Source organism: Notamacropus eugenii, chromosome 4, assembly GCF_028372415.1.
Source record: "Notamacropus eugenii isolate mMacEug1 chromosome 4, mMacEug1.pri_v2, whole genome shotgun sequence".
NCBI lineage: Eukaryota > Metazoa > Chordata > Mammalia > Diprotodontia > Macropodidae > Notamacropus > Notamacropus eugenii.
Window position 1 is genome coordinate 368,917,207 of NC_092875.1, and position 19,462 is coordinate 368,936,668.

Below are 19,462 nucleotides of genomic sequence, written 5' to 3' on the forward strand. Positions count from 1 at the left end.
TTCTCTCTTCATCAATACCCAAGTAATAAGCCCATTGTCCTGTGTAGAAACCTCTCTCTCTGCATGTGTATATATATATATATATTTATATTTGTGTATGTATACACCCACATAAAATCTTCCCCAGGAAACTCTTCCCAATGAGCAGAAACACTTTCCCACATTCACCTATGAGCATAACTCTGCACTTGCTTTGACGCTTTTCAAGTCCGTTGATTCTAGGCGAATCTGAGATGATGGTGCTTCTCTTTTCTCTACATTCAACAAATATACCCTCTTCGTAGAATCACAGGGCTGCTTCTTTCCCACTTCAAGGAATAGATATCAATTTGGATTGCTCTAATTTGTTAGGAAGTTTTCCCTATATTAAGCTGAAATCTGCCTCTTTCCCAAACAATGGTCCTCATTCTACCTTTTGGGGTTAAGCAGGAGGAGTATGGATCCTCTTCTATGTGAAATCCTCTGAAATGCTTTACATGATCCCAGATTCAGAGCTGAAAAAGTCTTCAGAAACCGACTAGTCCAGTGCCCCTGTTTTATAGATAAGGAAACTGAGGACCAGACAGATTAGGTAACTAAAGCTTAAAGTCACACAAGTAGTAAGCAGCAGAACTGTTTAGCAGTATGTGGCAGCTAAATCTTCTCTAGGTTAAACATTAGTTCTTTAAACTGGTCCTTGTATGGCAAGATTGTGAGGTTCCTATCCTGATAATGCTCCTATAATCACTCTTCCAATTTATCCTTGTGTTTTCTAAAGCATGGCTCCAAGAATTGAATATAGTAATAATACAGTTTGGCATCAAGCAGCTTTGGAAACAGACAGCAACTGCTGCTATTTTTTCTCTTTAAAGTTTTATCTTTCAAATTAAGAAAAATGCTGAAATATTCCTTCATAAAGGACAATTGCTGAGAGTTTCTTAAATGTAGAGATTATTTTTGCTTTTTCTTTGTATCCACAATGTTTAGCATAGTGTGTGGCATTAGTAAGTGTTTAATAAATACCCACTGATTGATTCAAAGCGACTCAAGTGGGGAGTTGACATGCAAATTATAATTCACTATAGTAATTTTCCAACTTTTTTTTACACTGTAAGTAGATGAAGAATAAAGAGTCATAAACTGTTTCCTGATTTTTACTATCTTGATATTCCAAATTACAACAGTCAAGTACTGGACTTTACAGACTGCTAACATATACTTCTTTACACAAATTGAAATCTGTTTCTCCTTGTGCCTTAACAAACACCCAGATCATTTTATAAATTCTTCCACTATCTTTTTTTCATGGAATTAATTACTGACTACTCTAGATAAGGAATACATATGCTAATGAAAAGTCAAAACATTATGGAATAATTATTGGGAAATAATTATGGAATAATCCTGGATGCTGGCTCATGTTTTTTTTTAAAGAAAATGCAGAAGAGCAGCAATTATTCGTCAGATAGAAAACAAGCATGGAAAAATAAGCTAAAACTGAAAAAGGTCACACTACCTTTTACCTCCCAGGGATAGAAATACTTTCAACAAATTCCAAAGCCTTCAAAAGTACTAGTTGCATCACCTGTAATAAAATATCTAAGAATATTATGAGGGTTTTTGTGGTTTAAAAATGTATGGAGGAAGTTTAGTACCATGATTTGAATATTTTCAAATCTGGCATTTTAATTTTAATATTAGAAACTGTGCTAAGTCACCAATGGTTCTGCTGGAATTAGCAGTTGACCTCAATTATAGGAAACCAAAAAAGACTTATCTAAAAGATGTGTTCTAATTACAAAACAAATGAGAAATACTGATTACTTAGTAATAACAACAATAGCTAATTACATATACAGTTCTTGCTTTACGTAAACTCAGCTTTATTTAAGCAGAAGAACTTACAGGTCACATTGGAAAGGCAGCGGCTGCTGACACCAGCACCAGACTGGGGACTTGGTGTGAGGCCTTTCATGCCAGGAGAGGAGACCTTTGTCCATTCTAACCATATACCCACCAGTGTGTCCACCCCTGCCTGTCTATCTTTTATCAATCCAAGTTCCAGGTAGCTTGTTGTCCATCTCTAAACCCCATGTGTCACCTGTCTTCTCCTCCACGTGCCCCTCCACCCCATTCTTTCTCCTGCTCTTCCTTCTGTCCCTCACCCCCATGAACCTTGTACCAGCACCCTCCCTTCACAGGCCTATGGCTCCCTTTTGGCCACCTCCCTCCCATCCTCACTTCTGGGGGCAAATTTGCATTACAAAAAATGTTGCTTTATGTAGGTCTGAAGAAAGACATACAGTCTTACACAGAGAAAACTTACTATGTGCCAAGTATTGTGCTAAGCATTCTACAATTATTATCTCATTTGATCCTCAATCAGCCCAACAGCCCTGGGAGGTAGGAACTATTGTTACTCCCCCTCCCATTTTATTGATGAGGAAACTGAGGAAAACAAGAGTTAAGAAACTTGACCAGGGTCTCACAGCTAGTAAGTATCAGGCTGGATTTGAACTTGAGTCTTTCTGACTCCAGGGCCAGTGCTCTATCCATTGTCCCATCTGGACATGCACTTGGTCTTTTAAAGATGCTAAAGAGTTAATTTTTAAAAATCAGTGGTCTCAAAGTAAAGAATACCTGCAGGACTGTCTGGCATTAATTATTCTACTTCAGAGGATTACTAAAGGTTGTAGACAAAAAGCTTCATTTCATCATGGATTGCTGTTAGATTCCAAGAGAATATATATATAGTCAGTACATCTTGAGGTTATGTGAAAACTCTAACTTGAACAGCAATATCTCATGAGCCAATGTCAAGTAATGTTAAATGTCCTAAGCAAGGTCTGATGCTAATTTTCAAAAAGGGCATTTGTTTGACTAATAGGGAAATGTCTAACATGACTGCACATGTATAACCTATATCTGACTGCTTACTGTCTCAGAGAGGGGGAGGGGAAGGAAAGATAGAATGTGGAACTCAATACTTTAAAAAAAAACAAGTTAAAATTGTTTTAACATGTAATTGGAGAAAAAAGAAAATATTATGTATTTAAAAAATAATTTTTTAAAAAAGGTATTTATTTGACACTTGGAAAATTCAGAATGTTTGGGCAGGGGGATCTGTAGACCTTGCCCATAATCAAAACTTCATTTTAATAAGGGATGGAAAGTTATATGGAAACATTTCATCACCACAAAGAACACCATGTAAACGAACTCCTTCTTAGAGTGCTGGATGCCTTTAAAAATATTTATTTACATGCCAAAAACATTACAGAAAACCTCAATTTTTTCTATCTAATGTATTCTAGAAACACTAAAAAAGGGAAGTAGAAGAGGCTGACTTTAAAAAGCTACAGATAGCTTAGACTCAATGAAAAAACCAAACAAACCTATAAACAGCTTAGAGATATTCCTCTGCTTAAGCTACCAAACACAAATACAGTGCATACATATACACACACACACACACACACACACACACACACACACACACACAAAAAAATTCATCATTTCATATATATATATGAATGCAGTAAGACCCTGTAGGAGCACCTACTGTTTACATGTAAAACTCAGAAAAGCTGGAATTATGTTTTCTCTTTTAAACTAAATACTTTCTTCACATATCAGTTTCAATTCATTTGCCAAACTCTACCCAGTTATTTTTTAGTTATGGGTCAACAAATTGAATATAATATTCTTTCGAGCTAACACATTTCTTTATAGTATACAAGGAGCACAGTAAAGCTGATTCCACCTTTTCTTTCCATTCATATAACCAACTGGATTTTACTGGAGAAGGTTTCTTCCAGTCATAAAAACAGGACTGCCAAAATCAGTTTTCCTAAACGAGACTAACTTCCCTCAACACAAAACAGAACTCTCTGACCATTTGTGAAAAGCACTGAACCTACAACTTTGGAGAAATAACTATAAAAGGCAAAGCTAATAACAAAATGCCTTTATTTAGATAGCCTCTGCTTTTCTTCCCTTCACATTCAGTATCTAACAGGTGCACGCACTTTGGAAAATTAAAATCATAGAGTTCAGATGAATATTGAAGCCACCGGAAGGTAACATATAAGAACACAGATTCAAGCCCGCTTCATGAACAAAACAACATTTTTACAATACATACAAACCCAGGGAGGAACAAAAAAGAATTTCAAACCTGAGGCTAAATACAAATTTGAAAACATTTAAAATTGTTCATTTTATTACAAATGAAAGACTTCTGTGAAGTGTAATGACATTTTCCACAAAAGTAAAATGGAGATATAATTGGCTTTTAGTTTTAGAATGAAAATTCCCACCTAAGATTTGAGTAATAGTGTGAGTACATGATTAGCACATAATACATTCAAATACATTCCAAATGACCTGCCAGAAACTAAAATAATGAGAATCAACTCTCCCACTCCCAATCCCGTCAGAGACACTCATTCCAAGAAGCCAAATACTATAGAAAGTCATCCAGATCGGAGAGTACCTTAAGTCTTACCTTCTGCATGTTTGGCTTGATACACCGAACAAAGAAAGGATTAGATGTACTCAATGTGGCCATTAAGGAATGCAGAGAGTCCTATTGAAAAGGTAAAAAAAAAAAAAATCTCTTTTATTTAGTTACTATTATTTTACCCTTTTAGTTTCTAAGCACCCCAAAAGCACTTCTAATAGCAATCTTAGTTGAGAGAGTAGACATTTCTTTGTATTTTTATTTAAAAGTCTAAGTCCAATGTAAAAAGAAGTTTATAGGAGACACTATTATTTATGTTGAGAGGCAGGGGGAAAGCCTCATATATTAAGTCTCACACTACAGAAAAGCATATTAGTACTGCTACTAGTCCAAATAATTATTCTACCTACATACAAAACTAATCCATTTTTTTTTTAAACAAAAGGGAGTAGCAAAAGCAAAACTTAAATTTTTTTTAAAAAGTACATTATTTTTCTATTCTAGCAATGTCTTCTAATTTAGCATTTTTCTTCAGAAATGTAACTGACTGCTTTTTCTACTTATGCAGAAACTGAATGGGAAAAGGACTGCCATCCCTTCCCATTCAGGAAAGAGCTGGGAGGAGGGTGACCATCCTTTTCAAATGATCTTTTAATTTTCAGGAAATATGTATTCCGTTTACAGTGTAAAGCCTGTAATTCCTTAACGTTCACAAATCAGTCTGGCCAGCTCTCTCCAGTTCCAAAATAATAATACTTGAACAGTCAAACTAAACTACCCACACTGAGCATCCTGCCTCAGCTTAAGTTCCAGTTGTTTCATCTGCCTACAATATACCTTTCACTACTTAATCAATAGTATTAATTCCTTCTTAAAGGTCACCTCTGGCTTGAAACCTCCCCTAACCACCAAAGCCCAGGGTTATGCCTCTTCTTCTTCTCAATTCCTATAGAAGCATGCCACTCTTTTGGGACTCAAGATAGGTTGCCTTGTAAATACTTCATAAATGTTTGCTGACTGACTGCCAGACTCTGTGTGTGTATCGTCTGTCTCTAACTAAAATCTAAGTTTTCTGAGAAGAGAGGACAACTGTTTATATCCCCCACTGGTAAAAATCACAGATTCAGAGCCAAAAGAGATGCCAGAGGCCATCTATTTTTCCTCCTTTCCTTTCTCAGACAAAAGAACTGAAACCCATGGAAGAGAAATGATTTGCCCAAGGTCAGAGAAAAAGTAAGCATCAGAGGAAGAATCTGAACTCAGGTCCTCTGACTCCATTTTCAGGTTTATAAATGAGCTAAAAAATGGGAACAAAAAAAGAACATAAAGGTATGCAGTAAGATTGTTCCGTCATTAAGTTGCATAAAAAATATTTATCTCACTTCCATGTTCAACACTGCTGTTTCTATCATCACTAACATTTGTCCTATCCCCACCATGAACAACTCCTCTTTTATGAAACTGAGGCCATTTTCTCTCGATTCTGGTCACTTTCATCTAGCAAAGCCTTGATTACTTTCCTATGGTTCCCTGTAATTTTTGGCAGTAGTCCTCCCTATTACCCCTTTCCATGCCATCATCCATGGAAATTTCAAGAGGAAGGTTAAAAACTTTTCAATTCCCCATGTTCACAGTTTCCTGATGTCAGCTACAATAAACTCCATTCCCTGACACTAGCAACTCCCAAGAATCCTCAGACCTTAGATATGACTGCTTAAAATTATGCTTCCTCTTGTTAGAGACGAACTTGACACACAAAAAAGGTATCCAGAAAAATTTATGAAAAGTGGAGTTCAGAAGGGAGAAGACCTTCCATGTTCCTCCCCTGAAGGAACGGGCAGCTTCCAGCATGGCCACTGGAAAGACTACGACCAGGTCCAATGAGGCAGGACCCTGATAGAATTCGGAACTCTGAACTTCGCGGGCTGCTGTCTCCCGGCCATATGACTCTATGTTCTCCTGATAGGCTTTCCCTCAAACAACTCACTGAGCATGAGCAGTAGTTTTCTGACCTTCACCTCACTGTACTACCTCATGCTCCCATCAACAGGAAGTGTGGAAATAAAACTTACTTCCTGTTTCCCACACTGAGACTCTGGACTCTGAAATTCCCCTTTCTGACTTTAAGGCCTTTCCACTTCTCCAACACCATTATTCTTGCTCTATTTTCTGTCATGACTTTCAAAGTCCTTTAACATCACTCCCCATTCTCCCATTTAAAGCTCTTCAGGCCATCACTTTACTCCTTGACACTGTGGTCAGCAGCTTTAACAATATCCTCTCTTCCTTGTCCTTGAATTCTTTATTTCGTTTACTTTCTGCTATTTCTACCTTATTACCCCCTTTCATCCTGGGTAAATCCTACCATCCTTTTCCTCCTACTATGAGCTATAACATGCTGCTTGAGGAAACCATGTACTACATTTACACTAAGCCATCTCACTTCAACTTTGCTCTACCAAAGATCTCTCTTTCTCATAAACTTCTTGTCTGTTACCTGTAGACATGAGCAGGTCTTCTTTATTCTATTAATTTTTCTTAATTTCCCTGTCACTTTAGGAAGACAGAATCATAGAATCTCACATTGGGAGGGAATTCTGATGCCAGAGACATTAGTCAATAAAGGAGTAAGATTACCTTCTACTTCCATGACTTCCTAAGCTTGCCCATTTCACTCTTATAGAGCTCCATTTGTTTGGAAGTTTTTCCTTCTTCAGAAAGCCTAAATTTGCCTGTTTGCAACTTCCAGCCACTCGTATCCATGGCTCTAGGTCCAGCCCTCAGGGACTGTCCTGTTTCCTTCCCCTTCACTTTGGAATACCCTAGAAAAAAAGTCAGTACCTGCTGCTTCCACTACCTCACCTTCATCTCATTCCTTTATCCTTTGAAGCTTGACATTTATCCCTAGGAATCTACTGTCTTCAACTATGAAATTCTTGTGGGCAATGATTTTTTTGGGGGGTGGAGAAATGGTTCTTTGTGTTCCTAAAACTTGATTAGCACCATGCCTGACACATGGTAGACACTTAATAAATAAATGCTTATTAGACTGACTACTGAAAACTCTCTTCCAAAGTCACTAACAGACTTAGAAATGAACTTTCCTTCTCACCTTCATCCTTCTTGATCTTCCTATGATATCTGATGGGGCAGCTAGGTGGTGCAGTAGATAGAGCACCAGTGAAGGAGTCAGGAGGACCTGAGTTAAATCTCACCTCAGACACTTGACACTCACTAGCTGTGTGACCTTGGGCAAGTCACTTAACCTCAATTCCCTCATCTTGGTTCATCTCCAGTCATCCTGATGAATATCTGGTCACTGGATTCAGATGGCTCCGGAGGAGAAGTGAGGCTGGGGACCTGCACAGCCCTCCCTCACTCAGAACAAAGTCAAGTGCAAGTCATGTCATTATTTCTCTGATGGCATGGTCTTCTTCAGCAACGAAGGACAAACATACACACACACACACACACACACACACACACACACACACACACACACACACACACACACACACACACACACTGATATCTGACACTGTGGAACATCCCACTCTTTATGATACCCTCTTCTCTTCTCTGGCTACACAACACTACACTATTATTATTCTCCTCCAGCCTCTTTAACCAATCTTCCCTGCCCAACCACCACCCTCTCCACAGAGCTCCCAGTACCTTATTGCCAAGAGACTGCTGGAACCTCAAACTCAAAATATCAAAAATTGAACCTGTCATTTTCTCCCCTAAATTTACTTCTCCTCCTAACCTCCTGATTTTCTGTTAAAATCATCTTTCCAGGGTACTTGGCTCACAGGGTTCTATTACCTTATAACTTTGGCCTCATCCCACACATCCAAATGACCAAATTCTACTGATTCTACCTTTGCAGCATTTCTAGTATCAATCCCCTTCCTTTCAATTTCTGTGGAAGCTATCATCATGTCCTTATTTCTTCTCACCTAGACTATTATAATAGCTTCCTAAATTAGTTCTCTGCCTCTAGTCTTTCCCTACTCCAATTACTGCTGTCCAAATAATTTTCCTGATACACTATTATGATCACATACTTCATCCTTTTCATCAAAAACTTTCAGGGACTCCCATTATTTACCTCATAAAGTTCTTCTTCAGCTTTGGTTTTGATTTACCTATACAATCTTGGTTTCAATTTACCTGTCCCCTTCATACATTCCATTTTCCTGCCAAAGTGCAATATTCTTTGATTCCTGTTCTTTTCCTCCCCTTCTCTATCCTGGCTTTTATGACAGAAACAAAGATACAGAGAAGTGACAACAGCCACTATTCTCTTTGTGCATGACATTCCCCACCCCCACATACCTAGAAAACAATGGTCCCACATTTCTGTCCATGGAAGTTCCGCTCTTTCCTGGAGCTTTTACTATTATCTTTCCAGCAAATTTCTTCTCAATTCTCAAAAAGTTCCTTCTCAAATTTCACAGCAGTTTGCCTAAACCTCTCCTTTGCATATATCTCATTCTCTGCTGGGTTAGGATTATCTGTATATTTTTCCTTTCTCCTGCATATTGATTGGAAGTTCCCTGGCAGCAGGGTTCACATCTGATGCACCTGAATATGACTTTTGCATCTGGCATATAGTGGAAAATTAATTAATGCCTACTCAATTAAAATTTTCTTTAATATTCAATCTTGAAAATCTACCAGTTAATTTTTTTCATCAGAACATTTTAAGGACACAAAGGAAAAGGAGATAAACACAAATGCTGGAAGAAACCTATCCTATGTTCAAGTGAAGTATTTCATCAACAGCACAATCTGATAATACCATTCTGGTCACAATTAAAACAGCTATGCAATTTTTTTGTTAAAAATAAAAGGATTTTATTTCTACAAATAATTTTGATTTAAAATGAAAGAAAACTTAAATTTTTTTTTTAAAATACTTCCTGATGCATTTTCAATTTTTAAAATGACATTAAACAATAAGACACGAAAGACACCTTGACACCTTAAACTAACCTTGAACTGTGAGCTGACAGTGGGCCTCTTGTGTTTACTTCCACATTTCAGGGTTTCTTGGTTATTTCGGCTTGAAACATGTTCAAATAGATCATAGATGAAATCAAGTCTAAAAGAGAAACAACAAAGCCTTCACAGAAGTAATCATAAGATTAGTATGCTTCATCTTCCTGTGATTACAGTCCTTTGTTCAATCTGATAACTCAAAATTATTTACTCTAATCTAAGTTAACACTACTTTTAAAGGTTGCAAGCTTATTATCAAGAACAGATTGGCCATGGGAATCATGATATCGTTCATCTGTGCTGAGGTGACACTACTTCAGAAAACTTGGACAAACTTTACAGCTCCCACTGGCCTCAGGTGACTCACTGTTACAATGAAAGGGTTAAATGGAATAGCTTCTGGTGTTCCTTCCAGCTATAAATCTATGATCCTTCTAAATCTAAAAAGGGATTGTGTCCCCACTTGTAGGTATGACTGTGTGAATCTCAGCTTTGACACTTACTAGTTGTATGTCCTTGGGTAAATCAGTTCCCCCAAGTGGGTCTATGTTTCATCAGGAAAATAATGTGGGAGAGAGAAGGGAAAGGGTAGCACTAGATACTACTTTGTCTATACTTTGTTTAATTCTGTGAATATTGTATTTACTAGTAGAATATGAGCAAGGACTATTTGATTTTATCTTCAGTTATTGAAGAAAGCGCAGCTCCAGAGTCAAGAATACCTGACTGGTAAAATATGGGGCTGTGTGGTTCTGGCCATGTCCCTTAACCTTTCACCGATCCAGACAGCTCCCCAAGAGAAGTAGCTGCAGAAGAGCATCAGATTTGCATTGATAAAGAGAACTTTCATGGAAATTTCTTACAAGGTAAAGAAAAATCCTCAGTGTCTTGCACATAGTGTGTTTATTTTACTATTTACTGAAGAGAATTCGAAAAAAAAAGCAAACCAAAAAACCTCCTGAGTCTAGAAATTGGAGGACTAGACCCTTAACCTAATGTGAACCCAGTAAGTTACAACCACCCTGTGATGCTGTCCACTACTTGTAACAGCTAAGTTGCACAGTACATAAGAGTGCCAAGTTTGGAGTCAGGAAGACTCATTTTCCTGAGATCAAATCCAGCCTCGGACACATACTAGCTATGTTACTCTCGGCAAGTCAACTTAACTTGTTTGCCTTAGCTCCTCATCTGTAAAATGAGCTAGAGAAGGAAACGGCAAACCACTCCAGCAAACAAAACCCCAACAGGTCATGAGAAGTTGGACACAAATGAAATGACTAAACAAAATGAACAAAATGTATTTGGTTTCCTAACAAGCTTTTTAAACTAAGCTGCTGAATATAATTTGAGCTTTTTACTTTTTAAAATCAAGTAGCTTCTCTATACTTCTGTTATAATAAAAAACTATGTTTCATTTATAAACAAAATAAAAACATTTGTTCACTCATCAGGAATAAGGATGAAGAAAAGAAATTACGGATTCCATATCAAATAATTTTCACACTAGAAATAAGAATTCAAATCTATGGGCTATGAAAATGTTAAGGTGAGACAGTTTCACCATGGAGCTGTGTCTTTCCAAGGCAGAGCCGGGCATTTAGCTGTCAAATGACGAACATGGATTCATGTACAAAGGCCTTCTCCACCTAATTTTAGAGATGAGGAAACTGAGGCAAACAAGTTGAAGTAACCTACCTAGGATCACAGATTAATAAGTGTCTGAGACAGGATTTGAATTCAGATCTTTGTGACTCCAGGCCCAGTGTTTTATCCACTGTACCACCTAGCTGCCCTTAGTAACATTAAATACTAGTATTTAAATCAGTGACTAACCAGTTTTTAAGGTCTGTCATATCCCTTTGACTTTGTAGCATACTCTAATGGTAAGCAATATTTTCAAGTGAAATAAAATAAATTTGGTTTCAAAGCTGTTTCTGAGAATTTCCTGACTACTCCTGAAGTAACAAGAACTAGAATAGAGAATTCAAAGACTTAAGCTACAGCACTAAGATATTTATGTTACGTGTCTTTTTTATTTGTGCTGTGGTTAATAAAAATATTACCAAGGGCAGGCTATTACAGAATGTTCTAGAAGAATATTAGTATTTCAGATATTACTATATAAAGCATGTACATAGTATAATTCAGTAGCAAATCACATCTGTATTTGTTGGCCATTTACTTCTCAGTGAGTTGTGTTACATACCGGCTTTCCCTTAGCAAGTTGAGAAGATCATCTCGGAATGTATCTCTGTTCTTCTCCAAAATTCCCCTAACATCATACTGCACCTATGAAACCACCCCCAAAAAGGGGAACAGAATTTGGGGCAAGAGGAAGAGGTGGGGCGGAGGAGAGAGAGAGGGAGAGAGAAAGAGAGAGAGAGATTGAGATTGAAATTCAGCAAACTTTATAAAATTCAACAGTAAAAACAAAACGTTTCAATGAGTTTATCCTCCTTTGGAGAAAATAAATATTGTCTAAAAGGTGTTAAGAGGAATTTCCCGGGGAGTTTTAGAAATCTTCCACTAAAACTCTACTTTGATGATGTACTAAAGTGGAGTTGACCCTGAGTTCTCAAAAGCTCTATACCAGCACAGCATAAGCCCTGGCAGCTTTCATAAAGCTGACAAGGCTTTGAGAACAGATCCTATGACAATCAACATTCTGTCATCTTCATTTGGCCTAGTTCAAAGAAGTTCATTATCAGAAGGTAAGCTACTAAGTATCTTTGGCCCCCAGCCTAATCATGTCTACAAAAGCATGGAGAACCTGTGATCTGTGTCAATGGAGGAAAAACCACACTGACAAAACTATGGCTCTTTGGAAACATTGAAGAAGAAATCTTAAAAATATATTACCTCTCCAGCATAGTGTTTTACTCCAAAATTATTAACAGCAACTCTTGGCTTCACATAAAAGTGGTTATGCTAAATTAAAAAGAAAAAAATGAACAATTCAACAACCATTTTTAGTGTTCACTCTATATAGAACAAAGGTAATGGGGGAAATGCAAAGTTTAGATAAATCTTGGTCTCTGCCTTCACAGAGTTTACTATCTTGTAAGGACACAGGACACACTTAGAAGTAGCTACCAAAAAACACTTAAGTATCTAAGAAGTCCTATGTCAAGTCTGAGGAGGGAGAAGTCTTTCTCTATTAGGAAAACCAGGAAAGGCTTCACTGATATTTGAGCTGGGCTGAACTGAGAGGATATGTAGAAATACAATAGTATGAGATGGAGAGGAAGGAACTCCAGACACAGAGTACAGGCCCATGAAGAAAAAGGGAGCAGTCAATGGAACATACCATACAGAGAAGCCAGCAACTTGGCCTATGTCATCAAAGCTCTAGACATCATATACACAATTAGAAGTGCTGGTATTGTAACTTGGTAGATGCCCTAAGGTTCACAAGGTTAGTAAATGTAATCACTGCTACTCTCACACTGAATACTGGTAACATGGTGCGGCAGTGGATCAGATATGAAGGACCCTATGGTTCATTTTCAAAAAAGGTGCTATGGTTTGGAAAAGAGATACAGTGGTGGGCAGTAAGGAAATAATCCATGTTCTCAAATATCAGGTGTACACTTAATCCAAAGGTTCATTATTTGAGGTAGAAGAATCTGAAATGGTCTTTGACATACAGCATGCTGAGCATGTAATTTCTCCAGTAAAGTGGTATCTGTGGCCTGAGGAAAATGACTTTCTTCATTGATAAGGGCAAGTAGTCCAAGTTTCTAGAAGAGGGGAGAAAAAACCAAGTTTAATGTTTTTAAAACATAAAAGGGGAAGGACAGTTTTCTTATCAGGTTTTTAATTAGAATTGTCTTCCTATCCTCTCACTTACACAACAAGGTACATAAAATAGTTATTTCTAAAAATGAAAAAAAAGTTTAACTCCATACTATAAAGGGAAAAAAATATTTAGATCATATTAGTGTTTTTTTAATAATTTTTTTTTAGGTGCAGGTAGATGGTACAGTGGATAGAGTGCTATGCCTTAGTCAGGAAGACTCATATTTCTGAGTTTAAATTTTGCCTCAGACATTTACTAGCTTTGTGAACATGTCGCTTAATCCTGTTTGCCTCAGTTTCCTTATTTGTAAAATAAACTGGAGAAGGAAACGGCATACCACGCTAGTATCTTTGCAAAGAAAATCCCAAATGGAGTCAAAGAGTTGGACATAACCGAAAACAACTGAACAACAATAGTTTTTAAAAAATCAAATGAAAAAGGAGGCTTACTGGGACTCATATAACACTGGGCATGGAGTCAGGAAGACCTTGCCTTAAATCCTTCCTCTGCAAAGTACAAGCTGTCTGTCTAATCCTGGGCAAATTAGTTTAACCTCCATGTGCCTCAGACAGCCTTAGGATTTTTCTTTAAGTCACACATAGGTTAGAGCTCTGTATTACCCATAATGCCTCTCCCTACTCCCTCATATATTCTTTATTTCCATAAAAAGATATACATGTATTTTCTGTAACTGGAATTTTGGATTTTATTTTTTTTTCCTACATATCACAGCACCGGCTTTGGTAAAAATTTCAGATATCAACTTATAATCTAAATTTTAAAAAACATAACCAACCATATCTGGTTCAAAAATATACATATATATTTTGTATGTTTGTACATATCCTAACATATATGTGTATATTTAGATATATAAACATATTTACATACACATTTGTATTTATACAAAAACTTAGATTCTGCTGAAATTAAAATCAAAGTAGAAAGTAGGAAATGTTACCAAGCTCACAGAATCAGAACTATCAAAGCTGGAAGACAACTCGAATTAGAATACAATAGACCACTTTGGCTTCTTTCACACCTTTAAAGTACAAGTTAGTACAAGCTATTTTGTTCCCAGAAGCACAAATTAACACAGCTGAGCACCCTGGGGACTTTAACACATTCTCCAACAATGAATTACCTTTTCAATCAGATCGAGACATTCTCCATTGTCTATCCAGTCAATATCTTCCCACACTAGTCCTTCTCTATAATATAAGCAGAAGGTCATATTTTAATTTCAAATCTAACTTTAAAATTCTCAATTGTTCTTTCCTCATTTTGGAAATGGTACTTTGAATCCATGATTACCTGCTATACTCCAGTTGTTCCAAAGAAAAAATGTGCTTATTGAAATACTCCTGAAGCTTTTCATTTGCATAGTTTATACTGAACTGCTCAAAATGGTTAACCTGAGATGAAAGAAATATTGAACAATAAATATCTTCAAATTTCCCATTCATAAAATGGAAGTCAAGAAGAGAAAAAGGGAATTTGAAGCATGTGCTTCAAATATAAAGGACTTAACAGTAATAGGCTTACATATGGAAGAATTATTGAAAACCCATCTTCTGAAACATACCTCAAAATTTTCAAATCCAAATATGTCTAGAATTCCAATGGACTTGAAGTCATCTTTGCCTTTAATTCTACTGTTAATTTTCTTAATAATCCAGGCAAAACACTGGGAATAAAGTGCCATGGCCATGGAATCCCTGCTATCTGCGGCCTGTGGGACAGATCAGACACATTAAGCACACAATTTCTATTTCATGGCTTGTCCTTTTCACCAGATGTGGCAGGCATGGTATGAGTCTACGCCCCTCTAAACAAATCAACAGATTCACTCTCAAATTTGTCAGTGACTTATGCTTCAAAAGTTTGTAGCCTGGAAATTATTTTCCAGTAAGAACCTGATCTTTAGGCTTTCAAGTTAGACCCCAAAATGCCCGTTTTAGTTTGGGTGAATCTAACACTAACAGTTCTAGCTTGAAGGCCATGGAAAGAAGAAAGTGTAGGAATTTTTTTTTTCCTTTTCCTTGGCTCAGAATCAGTTCTAGGCAAAATTTTGAAAGGACAACAAAGTTAGTATCTGATATCTTCCCACTTTCTGATACCCTTATCCCAAGGTCCCTAGTAACCTTGTGTTGCTCCTCGAACTGTAGACCTCTCCTCAAACCATTCCGAACCCCCAGGATCTCAGAAAGGCCTGAAACCTGGACTGGTCAATCAGGAGACATTGTGGCCCCCTCTGAGCTTAATCTACCATAGTGCTCTGCATGCTCTGGCATAACAGACATGCTTTGCTCTCTGAGTGAGCTAAAAATTCCCCTTCCTGTGTCAACACTCATTCTTCTGTTAATGACTACCAAAGACAAGGTACCTTGACCAGACACTATTTTGAATAATGGGATTTTTCTTATCTTAAGTATTTTATGGGCACATACCATGTTATGTCATGTTAATGGTAAAGGAAACATATTATGATTCTGGGATCATAATTTTCAACTGACACTACTTTGTGAATTCTCTTATCTTGTATTTACAACCTATTCACTTAAGAAATTCCTTTTTCATCATGATTAACCATATGGAGACCATAATTTTGGCTGACATAGGCATCCTGAGCCAGGAAGGGAGGGAGGGGTGAGAGGGAATTGCTCTAAAGATATAAGGTCTGCTTAGTCTGTCTATCTTTAGGTTTACTATATCTCATGATGAGCTCCCATTCGTATCTCTATGTGCAGCAAGCTTTGAGAGAAATAAACTCTCATATTCAGACTAATTTTGTTTGTCTTTCTACGAACAAACTTAGAAATGGTTGACACCCTTCACCTTCCACTATGGTACCCCATCCCAAACTGCTTGATTTTATCTTCTCCAGAAAGCATCCACAGTCTTCCCCTTATTTCAAAAATTGATCTAGGGAAAAACTAAGAATTACTTGTTGTATGTTGAGAGGTGTTAAGATCTCTTCTCCCCTGAGTATCATTGATCTCTGTGTCAAGGCATCAGTTAGCTGTGTTGAGTCCAACCCAAGTAACTCTGCAGATCTACCAAGAGCTGCCAAAAAAGAAAAAATAAATTAAAAAAAGATACGTAAAATGCAGACTGTATTTGTACAAGAAAGAACAGGAAGTTTCTTTGTGACATGACTTAAGCCCGTACTAGCATGTCCTAGCAGGGGTGGGGAACGTCCAGCCTCACAGTCACATATAGTCCTCTAGGTCCTCAAGTGTGGACCTTTGACTGAATCCAGACTTCACAGAACAAATCCCCTTAATAAAAGGATTTGTTCCATAAAACTTGGACTCAATCAAAAGGCCACACCTCAAGGCTGCAGGTTCCCCACACCTGTATTTAAGCAAGTAATATTCTTGAAATCATTTTCCTTGGAAATTACAGAACAGTTGAAACAAGTAAGTATTCATATAGACTTACACAATTATATTGGGTGACTGGAATAGTTGCAAAAAATCAAAATTCTTTTTTTAGTTAGAATTATAATTCTATCAGTTAAGACCACAGAGGATCACGCAACTGATAGCTTGAAACAACCTTAGAGATCATCTATTCAAAGTACTTTAAGACTAAGATAAATCCCAAACCAGATGATTTGTGAATTACCTGAGCATACAAGTAGTGAGCAGCAGAGCCTTGTTTCAAATCCAAGTGTGCTGATGACTCTAAAGCTAACCAAGTCATTTCCAAACGAAGACATTCAAAATATAACCTTTTACTTTTATTATAGACAGCAAGTGTGGGAAGATATTGACTGGATATGAATAAACAATGTTTAGATCTTACTGAAAACAAAGGCCATTATTTTTAATTAATTTTTTAAAAAAAGAAGAATCTTATGGAATCCTCTCCACAAATTATGCTCATTACTAAATGTGACTTACATCTTCCTTAAAAAACCCTAGTTCTTATAGTTAAACAGAAACACCTAGGCTAAAGGCCATTTATGGGGTCTTCACATATTTAAGCTGTAAGAAATCTCTAATCTCTTCCTTTAGGACAGAGGATATCCTTTAGTTTCATCACATTTCCCTTAACACACATTTTACATACCAGAGAATTGAGATTAAGAGAGATTAAATAATCATATTTTTAAAAAGAGGGTAAGCTGGTTTAAAGACTGGGTCTTCTTATTCCTGCTTTTTTTCTTTACAAATTCTATTTTAAAAAAAGAAGCAATCTCACCTGTTTTGAAAGAAACTTGTGCTCCACCAGCAGTGATGAATTCTATGTTTCCAAGATGTAAAATGCCAGCAAGTAGTCTAAGAATTTCCCGAACTTCTTCTTTACTGAACTGCATCACTTCCATTGCAGTCTAGAAGAAAAAAATTCATTTGTGGTGCCTCCTCACCCTGTTAAACTAAAGAACTAGCAAAAGAGTCGTAATGTGCATTATGCACTGAGATCTATATATCAGAGCAAAAGGCTAAGTTCTATCATGCCATGAAGCAATTCATTCTTTAATCACAAATCACAGGTACGCAAAAAAGATCAACTCAGACAACAGACAAGTCTAGAGAGTGAAAGTTATATAATGACCAGAACCCAAAGTGATAAGTATACATGGTATTAAAAAATTTTTTTTAAAGTTTCTGAGGACTGTGTTAAGTTACTATAATCGAAAGTGGAAAGGCTGATGTTAATAAAAATAATAAAAAACCCAACCCCTCCTCCCCCCAAAACCTCTTTTATTTGTCTACTTCAAAGTACAAAGTCATAAATGTTATTTTTACTACATAGTATGAATGTCAAACAAACTCAGGCACAGAGAACTCCATTAATATATTCCAAGCTTTCCTCAGGGGTTAAAACAAACAAAAAAGGCAGCTGGATGCGACAGAATTATTAGTCTCCAGATTTTTGTTCTTTGAGAAACAAATTAACAAGGGCACTATCAGTAAAAGAAAATGTCTATATCTCTTACAATAACAAATACAAATAAAATATAGACTTAGTTCTATTTCTCTAGACTGTAACTTGAATCATTCTAAGAAATTCATATGGAGCTACTTTCATCACACATGGGGGCTAAAAACTGACAATTCACACATTCAATCAAACATTGATTAAGTGCCTACTTCTGTGCAATATTCTGTTAAGAGGTTGAAATGTTCAGAATATCAAAGTTTCATATATGAAATGTTCAAAGAAAAATAATTTTAGGTTAATATATACATTTGAATATTTAAATTTTTTTCTATCAGATGTGCTAATATAATGTAAAAGGCTTTACAAAGAGTTATGTGACTAGAAAAGATGGGTAGAACCAGGATGGAGGAGTGGTAGGAACCTATACAGTGTGCTCCACTCCAAACACTCATCCAAAAAGATCTAGAAAATGCACCAGACTGAATCCTAATAGGGAAATCTAAAAAGTATCACAGTGAGTCATTTGTGTCAGTGGACCCCAGGTCCACTGACAGAGAGGTCTGTGGACAATGAAGGCAGGCTTCTGAAAGCACTCTAGCATCCAGGGAAGGGCTCTGTCTCAAAGATAAGAGCAGACCCGGAGTCAGACTGGGTGCCCTCCTAAGCTATACTGGGGCACTGAGAAGGGGACAACTGCAAACTGGAAGCTTCATTGCCCAATACCCAGTTCTGGGTCACAGAATCAGGGCAGACTGAGAAGGAGACCTGTGTTCTCAGGTAGGGAGGCCTTGGGCAGTATACCAAGAAGGGAGAAGATTCAGAAAACAGTAGCAGCAGCTGTGTGGCTCAGACCCAAATCTCACTTACAGCACCTAAGCCTTCTTGCAGAGAAATAAACAAAGCAAGAATCCTAGAGTAAAAGAAAGCCTACAGTTCTGCCATTTTGAACCAATAAAGCTTTCTAGCTGACTGACAACGATTGAATCCAGTAGCTACCTACTGTTGCACAGACACAAACACAAATCATAAAACTGCAGAGCTCAGACCAGGAAGTGGAGAGAGGGGACAGTGAAGAGGAAGGGGGAGGAGAGAAGTATTCAGATTCTGACCTAGATCAGACCACTTTGGGAACACTGAAAGCTGGCAAGTCCCGAGTCTTAATAACCCAAGAAAATAGACTAAGGCCCAGCCCAGAAGTAGGCTGGAAGAATGGGCAAAACAAACCAAATAAACTCCACGATAAAAAGAGGGGTGGGCAGGGATGCTCAAGACACGGATACAGAAGACTACAAAACATTTACAAGCAGTGTCTCAGAGTAAAACAC

The 19,462-nt window shown here is 37.2% G+C and overlaps 1 protein-coding gene across 1 annotated transcript in view; it reads right to left on the reverse strand.

The window, feature by feature from the left end:
* The window catches only part of MYO10 (myosin X), a 254,020-nt gene that overhangs the window by 79,465 nt on the left and 155,093 nt on the right, over window positions 1-19,462 (reverse strand). The window contains exons 10-19 of the mRNA XM_072605464.1: window positions 17,454-17,583; window positions 16,192-16,310; window positions 14,830-14,976; window positions 14,559-14,659; window positions 14,389-14,455; window positions 13,093-13,185; window positions 12,305-12,373; window positions 11,652-11,734; window positions 9,440-9,548; window positions 4,487-4,567 (exon numbers count right to left, since the gene is read on the reverse strand). Of these exons, the coding sequence (XP_072461565.1) occupies window positions 4,487-4,567; window positions 9,440-9,548; window positions 11,652-11,734; window positions 12,305-12,373; window positions 13,093-13,185; window positions 14,389-14,455; window positions 14,559-14,659; window positions 14,830-14,976; window positions 16,192-16,310; window positions 17,454-17,583 (999 nt within the window). The remainder of the gene's footprint in view (window positions 1-4,486; window positions 4,568-9,439; window positions 9,549-11,651; window positions 11,735-12,304; window positions 12,374-13,092; window positions 13,186-14,388; window positions 14,456-14,558; window positions 14,660-14,829; window positions 14,977-16,191; window positions 16,311-17,453; window positions 17,584-19,462) is intronic.